Source organism: Pteropus vampyrus, unplaced genomic scaffold (genome assembly GCF_000151845.1).
Source record: "Pteropus vampyrus isolate Shadow unplaced genomic scaffold, Pvam_2.0 Scaffold94, whole genome shotgun sequence".
Classification (NCBI taxonomy): Eukaryota; Metazoa; Chordata; class Mammalia; order Chiroptera; family Pteropodidae; genus Pteropus; species Pteropus vampyrus.
In genome coordinates this window covers 341,255-358,458 of record NW_011888875.1, presented here as the reverse complement: position 1 = coordinate 358,458, position 17,204 = coordinate 341,255, and the positions used below count along the sequence as shown (strand labels likewise).

Below are 17,204 nucleotides of genomic sequence, written 5' to 3'. Positions count from 1 at the left end.
TGTGTGTGTGTGTGTGTGTGTGTGTGTGTGTGTGTGTGTGACCTCCATCGTCCATGCTTGGGCTTTAATTTGAGAAACAGAATAATATGGAGGACGAGCAATAATAGAATCAGTACTGTAGCCAGCAAGCCAAGTAACAAAGAGAAGCAATTTTTCTTAAAGCAATTTCAGGGAGCACTTTCTACACAGGAAAAAAAAAAAAAAAGACAAATTGAGGCATGAACTACCCTCAGTGTTAACAGAAAAAGAGAAAAAACTGGCCCCAGAGATACTGGATGGGCCGGAGAATGCAGGGTTTTTGAGAGACAATGATTTTTTTTTTATCTCAATCACCCCTGCTGGATTTCATTTTTCAGAAAGAATAACTGGAGTGTTTACAGCAAAGATCATCATCCTGAGACCCTGCACATCACATCTGGCATCCAGAAAGACAGCGGGCAGGACAGCTGCGCGTTCGCATGGCCGGGGTGGCCGCTCTCATTTTCTTAAATAAAATCGCCCCACAGACCTGAATAGTTATAGACCGGATTTTAATAAAACCACTCTAAAGGTGTTAAATAGAGTTCAAACTTCCAATTACAATATCAAAACATGATATCCATGTTTGTCCAATGTGGGAAAACTAAAACTCTCGTATATTTGGGGGGTGTAAATTGGTAAAGGCTTTTTAGGGTGCAAAATGTAACACGTGCTTATTTATTACTCCAACCAGACTCCCCGCTTCTCAGACTCTTGCCTACATAAATATATAAAGGGATGTCTTTTTTGCAACTTTGATCCTAAAGGCAAAAATTGGTAAAACCTAAATATCCATCAGTAGAACGAAGTTTAAGTAAATCGTGTATATCTGCTCTAAAGGGGAAAGGGCTCTAGATCATGTTGTTGAATGAAGACGATTTGCTCAACAATCTGAACAGTGATGACCCTGCTTATATAAAAATAAAATACACAAATGTTTTGGTACCCAGATGCATGTTAACCTAATGAAAAAACCACCTGGAGGATACACATCAAAATGTTAAGACGGGACATTTCTGCAAATGGAGTGACATACCAGAAGGAGCAGAGTGAGTAAAATGGTCTTTTTAAATTTTATATCTGTCACAATTATAAATACAAAAGGTGTCTGTTTTTTTTTTAACTTGAATATGTATCTATTTATGTGGACAATCAAGAAAAACGTTTAAAAGAACAAAAGTAATCCAAGTTTTGACATTTTATAACCAAACGCAGTTCCTTCCCTAAGTATCTCAGGGAAGATCAAGACATTTTCCAGACGCGGATCTGGCACTACTTTATAGTGTTAATGAGATTAAGTATAAGCACTGCCATCTCTGTTCCGGGAACCCCACTAACATAACAGGGTTTTAGTTTTAGTTTGTTGCTTCTACAAGAAACTGAACTCACCTCTATTCTACCAGATACTAAAGTGACTTGGTACCTGTCCCCGCTTTTTAGATGCAAGTTAATCAAATGACTTTCTCTCCTATGGCCATCTCTTAATCCCTCAGTCTTTTAGTCATTAATGAACACATTCCTCTCTTGTGGCCCAAACTGCCTTGGAATCACACAACCAGTGGCAAGGAGAGCCTCCTGTTTTCTCAGTGTGCAAAGGATGGAGACAAGAGCCGGATCCCGTGCCAGACACCTTCTGCTGTGCGTTTGCTCTTCATTTCTGAGTCTGGCAACCTTTGTCCACTGTGCACATCTTCTTAGGAGAGAGCCAAGATGAGCCTGCTTTGGTAATTACTTCTCCCAAATTTTTGCCCCTGGGCTACAACACCTCGGTGATTTAAATCCTTTCTATTAGTTTTCCTGGTGCACAACCACGGTCTGAATGCCAACTAGTTCAGTATTTAAAAAGAGCTCCCCAAATAGAAAGTTTCATCTCTTTGGACTTCCATTTCCTTAAGACATGTCTCCTTCTACGGCTCTCGTGTCTACCTCTTGACTACCACTCTCTCGCTTTTAACACACCTCCTTCTCCTAATCCTCTTGAACTCATCTCCACTTTATCCATCACTTGTGGAACAGTTTCTTTATCATGTAGGAAACACGATCTATTTATATCGACAAGGTGAAACTTGTTAATCAAGTCCTTACCTATTTACAATCCCATCATCTAGAAATCTGTCCAATAGGGTAGCCAACTAGCTACCCTATGTGGCCATTTAAGTTAAATTTAAATTAACGTAAATAAAATTAAGTTTAAAATTCAGTTTCTCATTCTCTCTAACCACATTTCAAGTGCTTAATAGCCAAAGGCAGCCAGCGTCTATGGTCTGGACAGCACAGATATACATTATCATCATTGCAGAAAGTTCTATTGGACAGCCTTGGTTTAGGTATTTCAACTACAATAATACCTAAATCCTTGGGAGATTTCAAAACTTTAACAGCAAGAAGAAACTGGATCTTGGGAAAGCAGAAAATGCATTAATTAATAATGAATGAAACAAATTCACTGTATCTACAAATAAGTATATAAATTTCCCCAAGTAAATAAATTTTCTATAAATCTTGACATTGCAATTTAACGACCCAGTAATAATCTCTTTATAAACATTACATACACTGGCTGGATTATAACACTTTCTTTTTTTGATTCTGGAATAATCTATAGATTTTCAGAATTATTCTTTAAAAAAGAACATTGATGAAGCTGCCAACCCGCTCCTTCTCATTTAGGTATAAACAAATTTGAAAGGCTTGGATGAACAGGAATGTAGGAATGTTTCCAAATTAGTGTAAAGCCCTTCGAATGGTGAGCCAACCGTACATCCTCCACGGGTGACAAGGGGGCTGTCTCCCCATTTGCCAAGCACCTATTCATCTGTGAGCCTGCTTGGCTCTCAATGCCTCATGAAATCTGCCTGAAACAGTCCCCTTCCTGCATATAACACTCCAGCATTAACCTCTCCCTACTTTGTCCAACGACCTTCTCCTGTGCAGACTTCTATAACTGTGCACATCCCACTGTATTCTAGTTACCTACTTACATGTCTGTCTTCTTCGCATGGTTGGAAGCTCCTTGGGGGCAGGAAACTCTTACTTGTATTCCCAGCACCTAGCACTGTGACCAACTCTTACTTGTATTCCCAGCACCTAGCACTGTGTCTAACACATAGAAAGTTCTCAATAAATATTTGTTGGATTGAGCTGAGCAAATTGAACTCAAGGCTGTAGACCTGGTTTTCATTCTACTCTGACTCAAAGTCTCGCTGTCAGGTATTTGAAGTGTAATTAGTGTAATTTGCTTTGTCACTATCTACATTTAATTAGGAGACATTTGAATTAATTTGAAAAGTTAGCAGGAGCTATTACAAGGCTATGATCCATTTGGCTGTTGGTAGGTAGCCTAACTGTATTTGCTTTCTTGGCAATAGTAGTCTCCTAATTCCTTGGGGGAGAAAATAGGATTTTTCTTTTGGCTCAAACAGACTAATGAATGAGATTTCCAAGTGAAAAAAAATCAACGATTTTGTTCAATCTGAATTCTTCAATATTTTTCAAAATATACAAATAAATCATTGAATGAGATTCGGATTTGATGAGCCAAAAGACAATGGAAAGTATTGTCAATATTTAAAATTCAGACAAATTGTCTAAGTGTCGCCAAGAAAATGTCAGTTGATTTCTGTGCCTAAGAAACTTGACTTATAAAATGGGTAAACACTCAGACTTCAAAAGGGAATCCCAAATATGTCATATATTGTCGAAAGATCATTAATTCATGCGGATATGATTTTAAAAGCAGAATTCCAATAATCTTGACTAAAAGTCTTGTATTAGCAATCAGAATATGAGATATAATAACTCAACACTAGATGCAAGCTGTGAAATTTGGGAAAATGATTTCCTAACCAGGAAACGAAGGGCCCTTTTAGTGTTATGATAATATCAAGAAAGTCAACTGGAATTTTTTCTCCTCTAGGAGCTTAATGGTTCCTTTGATATCAGTGGAATACCACATTTTATAACAATTATGTTGAGGGACAGAATGAACACTATCTCTAAATTTATTAAGGGATTTATAGAACAATTTTGTGATTCTTCTTTATTTAGAGCACCACCCTACAGATTACATTTGTACAGAGATTCAGAATTTCCAAATGCTTACATATGCATTATTGCATTTAATGCAAATTGTTCGTAGACATGATTAGCCCAATTATTCAAGCAACATCTGCTCGGTTTACATACTATTTATGAAATTTCCCTCCCTTGTTTTTTTTCCTTTCCGGACTGAAATTTGATTATTTTCTTTCTTATTAGTCTTGTAGTAACGACAAAGGAGGACAGAAGATAAGGAAGGGAAATTCAAGCTGATCATATTTTAAAATTTATAGAGTTCTTTTAGGGAAAAAAAATGACTGCGAATATTAAAACTGCGAGCTAAATTAAGGCTCTAGTGAATAGAGACATTAATTTAAGTGATTTAAATTATTTCAATATTTGTGGTTTAATACACTTAATCTACGACTTATAATGAATAACATCATTTTATAATTATTATTTCTTTTATTTAGGACTGTGAGCTCGGATGATTATTCCCATTATTTCTGGTGAGAAAACAGGAATATGGAGAGACAAGGTCGATCTGTCCAAGCTGAGGTCAGGATTAGTGGCTAAGTCATCTGATCCCAGTTGATCATCCCATCCCCGAAATCAGCGTTTCTCAAGCTTTAGCTGTGTCAGTGCCTGGAGGTCTTGTAAAACGCAGATGGCTGGGGCTCAAGTTTCTGATTCCGCAGGTCCAGGGTGGGGCCTGAGAATGTGGATTTCTTTAAAAAGGTGCTGCAGACGCTGCTGCTGCCATGGGTGGTCTGGGACCCCACTTTGAGAAACACTGCTTTAAGCCAGGGCTGCCCCCCTCAGCTCATCGTACATCCCACTAAACTGTAAACCACATCACAGCAGAGGGAGTCTCCTCAATAGTGTTGACCCTCTCCATCCCTGCTCCCACTGCCAACTGGTCACCATCCCAGGGCCTGTGCGCACCTTGTACTTGTACACACCACAAGAACACTGCCTGAATGAATCGGCTTCCATTTCCCCATGGTGTTAGAAAAACAACAGATAGGTCAAGTAAAACATGTAAGTAATCTTTTTTTGTAGGGTCCATTAGGTTAAGATGTTTGATTCTTTTTTTCTCTTCTAAGCCACTGAATTTAATAAGTGAGACAAAGAGGGACAGGACAGCAAGGAAAACTGTCGCCAAGTCCCAAGCCGTCCAAGGAGCCCTTTATGCCCTTGAGGAATCTGAGTCCCCATGACATAATGTTAAGACCCCCGCGTGTGGGTATTCTCCCCAAACTCGCAATATCACCATTAGCATCAGCCAATACCATCCCAGCTTTGTGAAGGGGGACTAATTTGTCCTTATTCCTTAGAAATAGGTGACAGTCCTTAGCATCGCCCACTCCAAATCACTTCTGCAACTCCTTCCTTTGGTCACAAAACGTGTCACTTTAAATGGGCAGAATCCTGTTAATTGTTTTCAGAATACTTGGGGAACACAGATCCTATGCTTTTTGAGAAAAGTGGCCAGACTGTGATGCCCCACAGTTAATTAACTGGAGAACGAAGATCATGCGAACCACGACAGTCTGTGTTACATCCCACTGGGGAAAACATAATAGCTGCAAGAAATGCATTACTGGCAGTCGGTTAACGTTCAACATCACGGTCTTACCTATGCACACTAGATCCATAAAACCATACATTCCATAGCAGATCTGAAAAAGGATGTCCTTCCTCTGCCACACTGCATAGGGGCTGAAGGCTGACCAGAGGAGCCAGGTCACACTCGCTATTAAGAACAGGGATCCTAGGATTACAGCAATCATCTGAACTTTCTCAACCAGTGTTATAGAAATGCTTTGCCACTAAAAGAAAAACAGAGGCATGTAAGAAAAAGGTGCTGTGTATAAATTTAAAAGGAAAAAAAGAAAACATTTCAGCCCCATGTTTCTCTTCATAATGTTAAACCCCTTTCAATCTGATCGGCCCCCAAATGAGTTTTTTCCATTTCATCCAGGCTATACAAAAGAGACAAGCAGATAAAGATTAATGAGTTGCCTTAACTTCATTATCCTCAGTAATTCACCATTCTGCAAATTTAATCTGGTTTTGCTCCAGATAACAGTACTGAGTGTGAATGGCTGAGGAATATTTAGTACCTGAGGATCACATTATCATCTTTCACGCATGCATGAAATTAAAAACACTCCGAAGAAACACGGTGAGGTCTCCTCTATTTGGAAATTTATTTTGCTCTTAACGTATCTGGCTACTGCAAAAAATGGAATTTCTTGTTTTTGTGGAAAAACGTAATAAGCAAATCAGTTATGTAAGAACATCAGTGAAAAGTTATTTAAGATAAAACACTAGAATCATTATAAGGGAACTATAAAATTGTATTATATCTGTTATTGGTGCATTTCATGTACTCACATATTACTGACTTTTAATTACTTATAGGGTAATCCATGAAGCCATTTTTGTCAAGATTTAGAATTTGTATGCAAATGGAGTACCTTTAAAACTCAAACTGTATAAAAGACACACTATTCAATTGGGAAGGAAATCCGAGAGGATTTACAGTATAAATGTTCAAAAATCTTTCAAGAGTGTTATCAACTTGAGCTAAATTAATTAAGTCATCTTCTCGCTTTCGCATAATTGAGACAGAAGCAAAACTCAAATTGCTGTTATGGCTTGCCAGTAAACAGTGAAACGCAAAACAACCTGTACGTCCTCATTCTGTGCGAAGAGCCCTGTTGCACCATATGGCTTGTCAAAAGAATTCCTCAACGGTTTAAATAACCTTTAAAAACAACTGTGCTTAAACAATCAGCATCCACGAGGTGCATCTGGTATTTTCTTAAACTCTTTTTACTTACCTTAAGTGTGATTTGGTGCATTCCCAAGGCAAGTCACAACTTCGCCCGCCCCCTGACTGTCTCTTTCAGCCTAAGTAATTCACATAAAATATTTAGGTATGCATTTGACCATGCGTAGCCATGAATACTCTTAAATTTTACATCAACTGAAGATTTGAAATCAAAGTGCATCTGAAATATTTTGTTCTCTAAAGTCATTTACATTATTTTTCTTTTAAAAAACAGAACCAAATGACAAAGGTAGGTGGAGGTCTATAAGATAGATATTTCTAATTATTTCAATGTGAAGATTCATTTATGGAAAAATGGTTCTTGCTTTTACAGTTCTGGATGAATCATAATTAAACTAGTCAATATTATTTTATCATTACAAATCAGTCGGTGCTGTATTTCAAGCATGTATTTGAAGTTGTCTTTTCTCTAACTTCCTGGCATAATTTTAAACACATTAATTTCAAAGTGCCGGACATGTGAATTTTAACTCATTTTAAATGTGATGTCACCGAACAAGTGTGAAGTGTCAATGCCTGTTGTTCTTTAGTTTTGATCTGCATTAAATACAACTATGTGGCAAGCAACATAGAAACCTGCTTCCAACTGGCAACTGGCATCCATCACATCCTAGATGGGCACTACCAGGTCTATAGGCATTAGGTTACCCTTTATCGATTTATTAACCACATCAGATAGATGGAAACAAATCATACTTTTAGATCCATGAGGCAAAGGTGTCCAACGTGTGTGTGTGTGTGTGTGTGTGTGTGTGTGTATGTGTGTGTGTGTGTGTGTGTGTGTTGATTTTCACCTCCAATGTGTAGGCCACATGTTTTAAAATGCATATGCCTGAATCACAAGAGTCTCCAGTAATCAAAGATGAGTAAAGAGGATTCACCAAGAATAATCTTTACTGAAATCTATTTTCTTTCTGCCAGTAATCTTTTATGTTCCAAATTCATTACATATTTTTAGTGGAGTTAAATTTGGACATCTCATTAGCGTATGGTTAATTATATTTAGCTTCAATTAGGCTTACTAATTAATTGATCCGAGACTACCTTTCAGAAACAACGTGGTAGCCATAGACTCTACTAGACACTCATATTTGGGTGAACTGGTGGGGTTGGCTTTACACGGCTGTGGTAACTCCTTTGACACAGGAAATTGTGGTGGCTGTCATCTCAGAGTCAGCATGACTGCAAGGAGTGGAAGGCCATGCTCAGGTGGCAGGCTGCTGGCACATGAGGCTTAGCTATTCCTTAGCAGCAAAGGTGAATGATTAAAGGGACAGACTTACTAGAATAAGGAACAATGATGCTTCACATTTGTTTGGTGATACCAAATTTAAAATGGTTTAAAATTCAAATACCTGGCAATTTGGAATTAAAGTGTTCAAAATTATGCCAGGAAGCTGGGTGGGGGGCGGGGAAAGAACAACTCTTGACTACAGTACATTGGGAAGCTTAATTATTGACAATTATCATAGCTATTACTTTTCATCATGGATATAAGAATTTAAGATTTTTGAGGCTTATTTTTAAGGGATAAACTTCAAATCTGTAATGAGCTCACTGAAATTTTTCATTTTATACCTCTTCGCTAATAACGCAGATCTACCTGAAAGTCTGTGATGGTCTGTCTTCCTTTAACCGATGAATCAAAATAGTGCTTAAAATTAGCACTATTTCACTGAATGGCTGATAGGAGCAAACCATTACTGAGACCAAAATTATTAAACCAATTATGAACACAGGCATTTCCCTTTGAACACCAACATTATCTTGGTAATTTCTTTGTTCACTGTATGCTGCTCTTTCTTATTTTTGCCATTATGTGCAAAAAGCGGGGTCATTCACATTCTTCCCACAGGAAAAATAATGCTGCATCCCACCACAAGGAAACATCATCCAGAATCCTTGCGCTGGGAGGCACACGTTACCTACAGGCTCAGCCTCAACAAGCTGTGCTAATGGACCATTAGCTTGGACAATAAAAATAGAAGATGAGTCTCTTGGGCTTCTCTCTCTACCCCAGTGGTCTCCAAAGCCTGGATTTCAGTTTGTAAGACAATTCTGAATCTTAAACAAAATTTGTCAACTTTTCTCCTCTAAAACCCGATATATATGTTATGTATATACACTTTTCTCTTTGCTTTTTTTGTTTGTTTGTTTGTTTAGGTGAGACAACCCTTGGTTGACCTCACAGAATGCAAGGACCTTGTCAGCTTACAATCTCTTATTTTTTTATTTTTTACACCTACAGCATCCGGTCTTCCTAGGTGGTCTCCCATCCAAGTACCAACCAGGCCCGACCCTGCTTAGCTTCCTATATCAGATGGGATCGGGCTTGTTCAGGGTAGCATGACCGTAGACTACACTTTTCTCACCTACATTTCTTCCCAAAATTGGAAAGGGAAGTAACAGAACAATAACTAGATTGGCTCTAAATAATTGCTATTTTTTTCTTTCTTTCCTTAGCATTTGAGTATGTGTCGACACTTTCATATTCCCGAAAAAGCTGTTCACATCTATACAAACTATGGGACCTATTGTTTCTAGCAAAAGTGGAACCCATTAGCTCCTCTTTTGGCAGTCCATCCTCATTTAGTGAACTGGAAGTAACTTAATAATCATAGCCTCTATTTATCTGGGGCTAATATGTGCCAAGCACTTTTCTAAGATGTTACACTATTAACTAATTTTACCCTCCTGACAATTCATTTAGGGAGGTACTTTTATAATCCCCATTTGGTAAACAAGTCAACTGAATCAGAAAGAAGGCAGGGAGGGAGAGAAGGAGGGAGGCAGGGAGGGAGAAGGGAGGAAGGAGGAAAGAGGCAGGGAGGAGACAGTAGGTACATCCCACAATTTTGTTTCATTTGACTTCTTTGCGTTCCCACAAATGCCACGTACTTTTTACTTTGGCCCCTCTCTGGCTTTGAGTGTGTTCCTTCCTCAGCATGCAATGCCCTCCTCCCCTTTCTTCACTTGATGAAATCTCTCATCCATCCACAACTGACTCTAATGTCATCTAAACTCATCTCCGTCGTGCCATGCCTCTTCTTAAGCAGAATCCCTCATTCTAAACTCCACAACTCACTGTTTATACTTTCTGTTTAGTGCAGATTTCTTTCCCACTTGGATCCCAGACAGGTGTTTATCTCTCTATTGTTCGGGGACTGCAGGTTTCATAACAGCAGAAGCTGAATCTCATCTCCCCGTATGTTCACCAAATAACTGAACACACTGTTGGGGCCCAGGGCAGGCTACGCCAAATTATCCCACAATGGCATATTGATTACTTTGAATTAAAGTTACTTGACAAGGAGCCAGTGCCAGACACATTGGCCCTCCCTTGCTTTGAATGCAGGATATAAATCTCCCCTGCAAAAGGCACCCTACTTGCTCTGAAGAGCGATGGGGACAGGGGAGGAGGTTCCTAAGAGAGACACCCTTATCACTAGAGTTAAGGAATCTAGGGCCAAAAAGCTTACATAAACAAAACTTGTTACTCCTTTACTACCCAAGCCCAAACTTTAATTAGATTCCTCATTAACGAACACCCAAATTTAAGGATATCTGTCCTGTCAATTCATCACAAATTTACGGCTTCTTTGCCTATAAAAGCTGCTGGCTCATCAATCCAAGAGTATTTATGATCTCCTACATGCACATATTAAACTGGTGTTTCTCCTGCCAATCTAGCCTTTTTTCAATTATATAATTATATAATTAGTCCACCCATAAGAATTTAAGACAAAATCCAGTAAATGCTTTAAATACACGGTATCCTGACTTGGGTTGCCATCATCTATCTGGCTGCCAGATTGACATCCTCTCCATATCTATCATTCTAAAACTGCCTACGAGATGAAGTTCCATCTTTGTCCAAACCACCAGTAAGTAGAGAAGAGGGAATTCAAACTAAGATCTGTTTCGAAAGCCTAAGTTCTTTTCTAAAACGCCTTTCTCTCTGTCTGCTCTCAATCCTTCTTTCTGCCTACTTACACTGACACATTCTACATCTGAAAGCAAAAACAAAATAGACATAATTCCACCTATCTAAAAGGCAATTGTGAGGATGGGGGGAAAGTCGACAGATGCAAACTAAATCACAGTGCCAACTAAATCTGACCTATAGCTTCCTAAATGGCATTCTCAAATATTTCTTGAGCTGAAAGTTGCAGTTCGTTAGTGAGTATTAACATAAAGAAAACAATCTCGAGTAATTATATCTCAATTCCTCCTTAATTCTGATGAAGTTTAGAAGGAATTAAATAAACTCACATTGGAAATCATTTAATATTCTCTTTATACACAACTGTTTATAGACGCACCAAGTACGGTTCACCAGTCATAAAAAGATACAATGTACGTGGCCTAGAATTGAGCATCATTTTCTGTTAGGATCCATGTTATTGTGGCCCTCTTCATGGGAAATTAAATAAGTACCCCAATTATTACAACAGACTTCTGTAAAACCATGGTAAAGTGTTACCCTTACCAATGAGATCTTACTAATCAACACAGGTTTACTATTGCCTTCTGGGAAAAAAAAAAAAAAAAAGAAGGATGGAAAAAATGCTAGGAATTTTCCTTAAAGAAATGATAGGAGCCCAAGCCAAGGTAAGACCGAGAGTCTTCCCCTTGTATAAGTCACTTCCAACCAGTAAGATAAGAACTGAAGAAGGCCTCTGGGAAGCTATTTAGAAAGATATACATGTCATTCCGTTGGCTGAAAGAGTTAATGCATCTTCTGTATTTAGAACTCAGTTTTCTCCCTGAAAATAACAAGTGATCAGAGAGAACAAAGCTGAACTCAGAGAAAGTAGATTCATTCAGTGTGCATTAAATCATTCATTTTAAAATGCTGCTTCATCTTTGTTTTTGCAAGGCAGGCTGAATATGAATCATAAGCTAATAGATTTGTAATATGATGATTTATAATTTGCAGGTGACAGGTGGGATTACTCACAAGTGTCACAGGAGAGAACACCTGCTCTTAAGAAGTATCCTCTTCAGTAAAATGAATTTAGCTAAAACCTATTTTCAATCATCTTTAGATGATTTTTAAATTGAACCACTAAAGTTGGGATTTGAAATGCTGGCAGAACACAGCTCAATGTGTAATCAATTTGACATGTGGATACAACATTCAGTTAATTACATGCCCATTCTTTAGAGTTGTATTTATAGGCTGCTTAGTAAAAGTGATTTCATGGTTTGGTATGGGTCTTTTCTGCTAGAAAAGTTTCTTCATAAAATTATCAGAGCTGAGATAAATGTCAGATGTAAGGAATTTGCTTTGCTTCTGAAAAAGACAAAATCTAAACAACTCAGAGAAAACAATTAGGAAAACAAAAGTGCTTCTTTAAAATATTAGTAAAATCAATAAAACTTTAGCAAGGCTAACCAAGAAATGAAACAGGAAATACAAGACTGATCCTACAGATAAAAAGAGTCGTAAGTGAAAATTATAAATGATTTTATGCCAATTAATTCAATAACATTGATGAAACAGAAAAATTCTTTGAAAAGCATAATTTACCAAAATTGACTCAAGAAGAAACAGAATGTATGAATAACCCTATAGCAAATAAATTAAATTTTTATACAAAAGCCTTCCACAAACAAATGAACAGACACCTCCAGGATCAGATGGTTTCACTGGAGAATGTTATCAAATATTTAGAAAATATAATATCAATCTTACATATACTCTTTCAGAAAATAAAGGAGGACAGACCATTTTCTTTCCAGCTCATTTTATGAGGCCCGCATAAGCCTGATACCAAAACTTGACAAAAACATTAAAAGAAAAATTACAGACCAATATTCCCTATGAGCATAGATTTTTTTTTAAATCCTCTACAAAATATTAGCAAATCAAATACAGCACTACATAAAGGAGCGAGTGGAGTTTATTCTAGGAACACAGGTTGGTACAACATTCAAATATCAATCAATGTAATCGACCTTATTAACAAACTAAAAAAGAAAAATATTTCCTCAATGTATGTGGTAAAATTATATGATAAACAACAATCATGATGAAAACTAGGAACAGAAAAAAAACTTAACCTGAAAATAGTGTCTACAAAACACTTCAAGCTAAAACAATATTTATGGTGAAAAAAAAAGGAAAGAATGCTTCTCCACCCCACCCCAAATCAGGAACTAGGCAAAGATATTAGCCTTATTGCTTCTATTCAATGTTGAACTGAACATTCTAGTCAATAGAATAGGCAAGAGAAAAAAGGATTAAAGATTGTAAAGGAAGAAGTGTAAAACTGTCTCTATTTACAAAAAACATAATTATCTATGTAGAAAACCTTAAGGAATCAACGAGAAAACCTACTAAAATTCGAGTTAATTTAGCAGAGCCTATAAATACAAGGTCAATAAACAAAGATCAATTGTATTTAAATACCAGCAGCAAAAAGTTGAGGGAAAAGATTACAAAAACGATACCACTGTAAAAACACCAGAGATCAGAAATTACATAGGACTAAAATTTTTAAAATAATTGCTAAAAGAAATTAAAGAACTAAATAAATAGCACTTATGGATCAGAACACTGATTATTGTTCGGATAACCATTCTCCCCAAATTTAACTTCTAAACTTAAAATAGAATAAAAAGAATATCACAAAAACAAAGCTTTCTTGTTATCATTTACATTTTTGAAAAAGAAACCACTCATTTAGAATGTTCATCAATCAGCTGATGTTAGAATCTAATTTTAACTCATAGCGATTGAAAAAGGAAAATATGTCTAATCGTTGGTCGCAATTCCACAAGATTTAGGCAGGAGAAAAATGCCCTGAACCACTTTCTCATGGGGAACAGTCTTTACTACCGCTCTCTTGGCCGTTGGCAATGCATATCCTTCAAGAGACAGAGCCTTGGCCACAGATGAGTGCTTTGTTTAATTAACATGCCTGGAACTGGATCATGTGACCAATGGAAGTGCAGGGAGGTGATGGGCAGCTCCCCACATACTAGAATGCTGTGAGCGGTTCGTGGTGTCGTACGGAACTCAGCACATCAATCAATGTTTTTCCTCTGAGGTTTGAGAAGCCATGTCCCAGGACTACGGAGATGTGCTCAGTATGGTTTGCAGCTCAGAGAGAAGAAACTGAGCACCTCAAGCAGAGGGTCACCTTAAGGTTCCTGTGTCCTAGGATTAAGAGAGAAATTGTCTTCCCCCAGAAAGGAAGCCCCTGAGAGAAGACGTCTAAGAAGACTTCACTCCAGTAGTGAGATTCTTCCCAGCTTTCCCCACGGCAGCTGGGCTCAACTGGGGTGGATGCACAAACAGGCAAGGCTGCCCTTTAACCTCAGATCCAGGAGAATGAAATTCTGGATAAATTGAAACAAAGGTGAAACTGGCCTGAGGCCACCTGCAGCAGCAAAGGGACTGAGTATCCAGTTAGGCCAGAGGGATCAGAGCAGGCTAGAAAGTTTGAAAATTCAATTCCAGGAGGCGAGGAAATTAATCCAAAGTGAAGGTTTAGTTACCAAGTGAGAAGCAGGACTGGCAGCGCCCAGAGGCTTGGAGCAGGAGGGACACTCAACACAAGAGGCATCTGTGAATGGCCAGGGACCAGGACACTGAATCTATGAGTGAGATGAGCCTCCCCGCTCCCACCCCGCCCCCCCCAAAAAAAACTCCTGCCCAGCAAAACCCTTCTAGCAAAAGCTGCCCTTTATCCAGATGCCAAGTCTTTGGAGAGAGTCCTCAAGACTATCCTACCTGGCTATCTCCAGAGTCACAAGAAGAAGCAGCTCAAAAGAGGAGAAGGCACAAAGTTTTCTTATAAGGGATGAGTGTCCTTGGTTGAGAGGTTTCATCTAACAGAGAAAAATCTCTCAGATGACTGAGTCTTAACAGGAACAACAACTTTTCGAACTGACTAACAAGTAGATTAATTTAGTGACTACAGGGTATGGAATCTATAGAAGGAAGAGCAAAGATTCTGGATCTCACTTATGAAAAAAGAGTATTTATTCCTCCACTGCTTTCTTCTCATTCTTCCAGAACCATTTATAGCTCATCTCTCATTATAATCATATTTGTCAAGGGTCTGTTAGTCCAGATTTAACAGTCCAAAAATTAAAATCAAAAGAAATTTTAGCTCCTCAATGTTCAAGAGCTTATATGGCCTCCTTTCCTGTGTTTGCTTGTAACAAAAAGCAGGTGACATCCATTATTTCAAATCAGGAAAATTTGGCCCAAGTGTCAACTGTCTAATATAGTTAGTCTTAGTAACTAGATTTTGTCCCATGTGAATTAAAAGTGTGTGTCTGCACATATAATGCATTTTTGTTTCATTACTCTTCTCAGTATTCGGTATTAATTATGTTTAAACAAAGACTCCCCAGGGGATCGCTAAGTAATTAGTAGGTGGTCATAACTGTATTTAATTGTTCTCTCCACAAGTAGTTGAAAACTACCTTTGCTATAGGAGTTTACTGAAACTCTCAATGGGCTGCTATTGCTTTCGATCTTGCTTTGGGAGCAGAATTTTCAAGGAAAGCAACTACCTTCCCATGTAAATACTTCCGTTCATGTTAATCGATCCCTGAGAATTCTCCTGCTGGTCAGAACAGCACCTGGGTCATTGGAGACCATAGCGTGAGGCAGATCACCACGTCTGTGGAATTCATGAAGGCTCTCCACAAAGTGGTTTTCTTGGGCCACGGGGAGGCAGTATGATGGGCTGGGATGGAGAGCGAGTTAGTCTTCTCATAAGGACCTCAAAGTTCTCTGTAAAATGGCGTTTGACATAGCTGTCTCAGGATAATTGTGTACTGATGCTTCCATGCCTTGCTTTCTTTCCCTAGTTGTGTTCCGGGGACTGAAACGGTGCCTGTGATACTGGCAAGTGGCTGAGTCAGTAACAGGGAAGACACAGCTCATCAAAATGAATAATGACATCTAAGCAGTGTCTACAATATGGAACTGGGCTTTGCTGCAGTTCCTGGTTAGAGAAATCTTCCTGTGGGATGACGTCACCAATGTAAAGGGGCACACGGAATTCCGCTTCCTTTAAATCTGTGTCATGTATAAATGTATCCATTCAACATACACTTATCGAATGCCTGGTATGTGCAAGACTCTAAAGAAATCACTAGACTTAGGAAAACTTCCTATTCTCATAAGATCACCCTACAAACAGAAAAAGAAACACAAAAGGCTTCCGGGACAAGGTGACACTTGAGCTGAGTTTGAAAGAACAGGTAAGAAGAGCTGGCTCAGTGGAGAGAGTGTGCTGAAGACCTGGGAAGAGATGGGAAGGGCAAACAGGAAGACGCTTGTGCAAAGAAGCTGGTATGTTTGGAAAATAGTGAGATTTTTCTTGTCACTAAAGAGCAGAATGCACGTGGGCAAGTGGTAGGAGCCAGCTCATGAGGGGCTTCCAGAATTGGCTGTGGAGTCTAAACTTGATCCTGTAAAGGCAATGGCTACTAGATAATCACAATAAAGAACTAGTCTGAATGTGACGGGATGTCTCAGAGAGGTCTACCTCCCTAGTCCCATTTTTGCTTCCTCTGTTTTTCAAAGATGAGCGCAATATATCACATCCCACGTGTTCTTCTGCCATGCGATCTTCCTGTCCCCATTGAGAAGCAGAGTGCATTTCTCCACCTTGGGTAAGGGATGCTTTGACCACTAGGATGTGGTAGAAGTGACCTTATGTATCAATTCCAAAGCACAGATATTAACTGTCCTGGAAGCTTCTTCTTTCTCCCTCCTGAGAGCCATGCCATCTAGGCAGTGAGACAACCTCGAGGCCACCATGCTGTGAGCATCTCAAGCCATGTAGAGAGACTCTGGGAGATGAGACACCATGTGGAGGAGACCACAGAGCACTAACGCATGAGGCATGAGAGTGAGGACGCTATCTTGGAAGTGGGTCATCCGGCCTCAGACCGCTCAGGAGACGCCCCAGTGATCCCAGAAAAATCATGCAGCTGAACGCATTCCAACCACAAAATCACAGTAAAAATGGTTGTTTTGAACCACGAAGTAATTAGGATAGCTTTTTCAGTAGCAACAGAAAAGAGCGAGTCCTCCAATCACTGATCATTCTTTGCATCATGGTAACTACAGAAGCAATAGGCTGAGATTCAGAAAACCAGATTCTTGATGTATCACCAACTCGAACAGGTCTTCCAAGTTCCAACTTCTTGGCCCTTCTCTTTCTCATTTTTATTTTTATTTATTTTTTTAACACCTACAGCATCTGGTCTTCCTAGGTGGTCTCTCATCCAAGTACTAACCAGGCCCGACCTTGCT

General features: G+C 38.8%; 1 protein-coding gene and 1 pseudogene across 1 annotated transcript in view; both read right to left on the bottom strand.

Annotated features, from left to right (window-relative positions):
* MARCH11 (membrane associated ring-CH-type finger 11) overlaps positions 1 to 17,204 on the bottom strand; it is a 148,944-nt gene that overhangs the window by 18,507 nt on the left and 113,233 nt on the right. The window contains exon 4 of the mRNA XM_011364115.2: positions 5,696 to 5,888. Coding sequence (XP_011362417.1) covers positions 5,696 to 5,888 — 193 coding nt within the window. The remainder of the gene's footprint in view (positions 1 to 5,695; positions 5,889 to 17,204) is intronic.
* Positions 9,156 to 9,274, bottom strand: LOC111742442 (annotated as a pseudogene).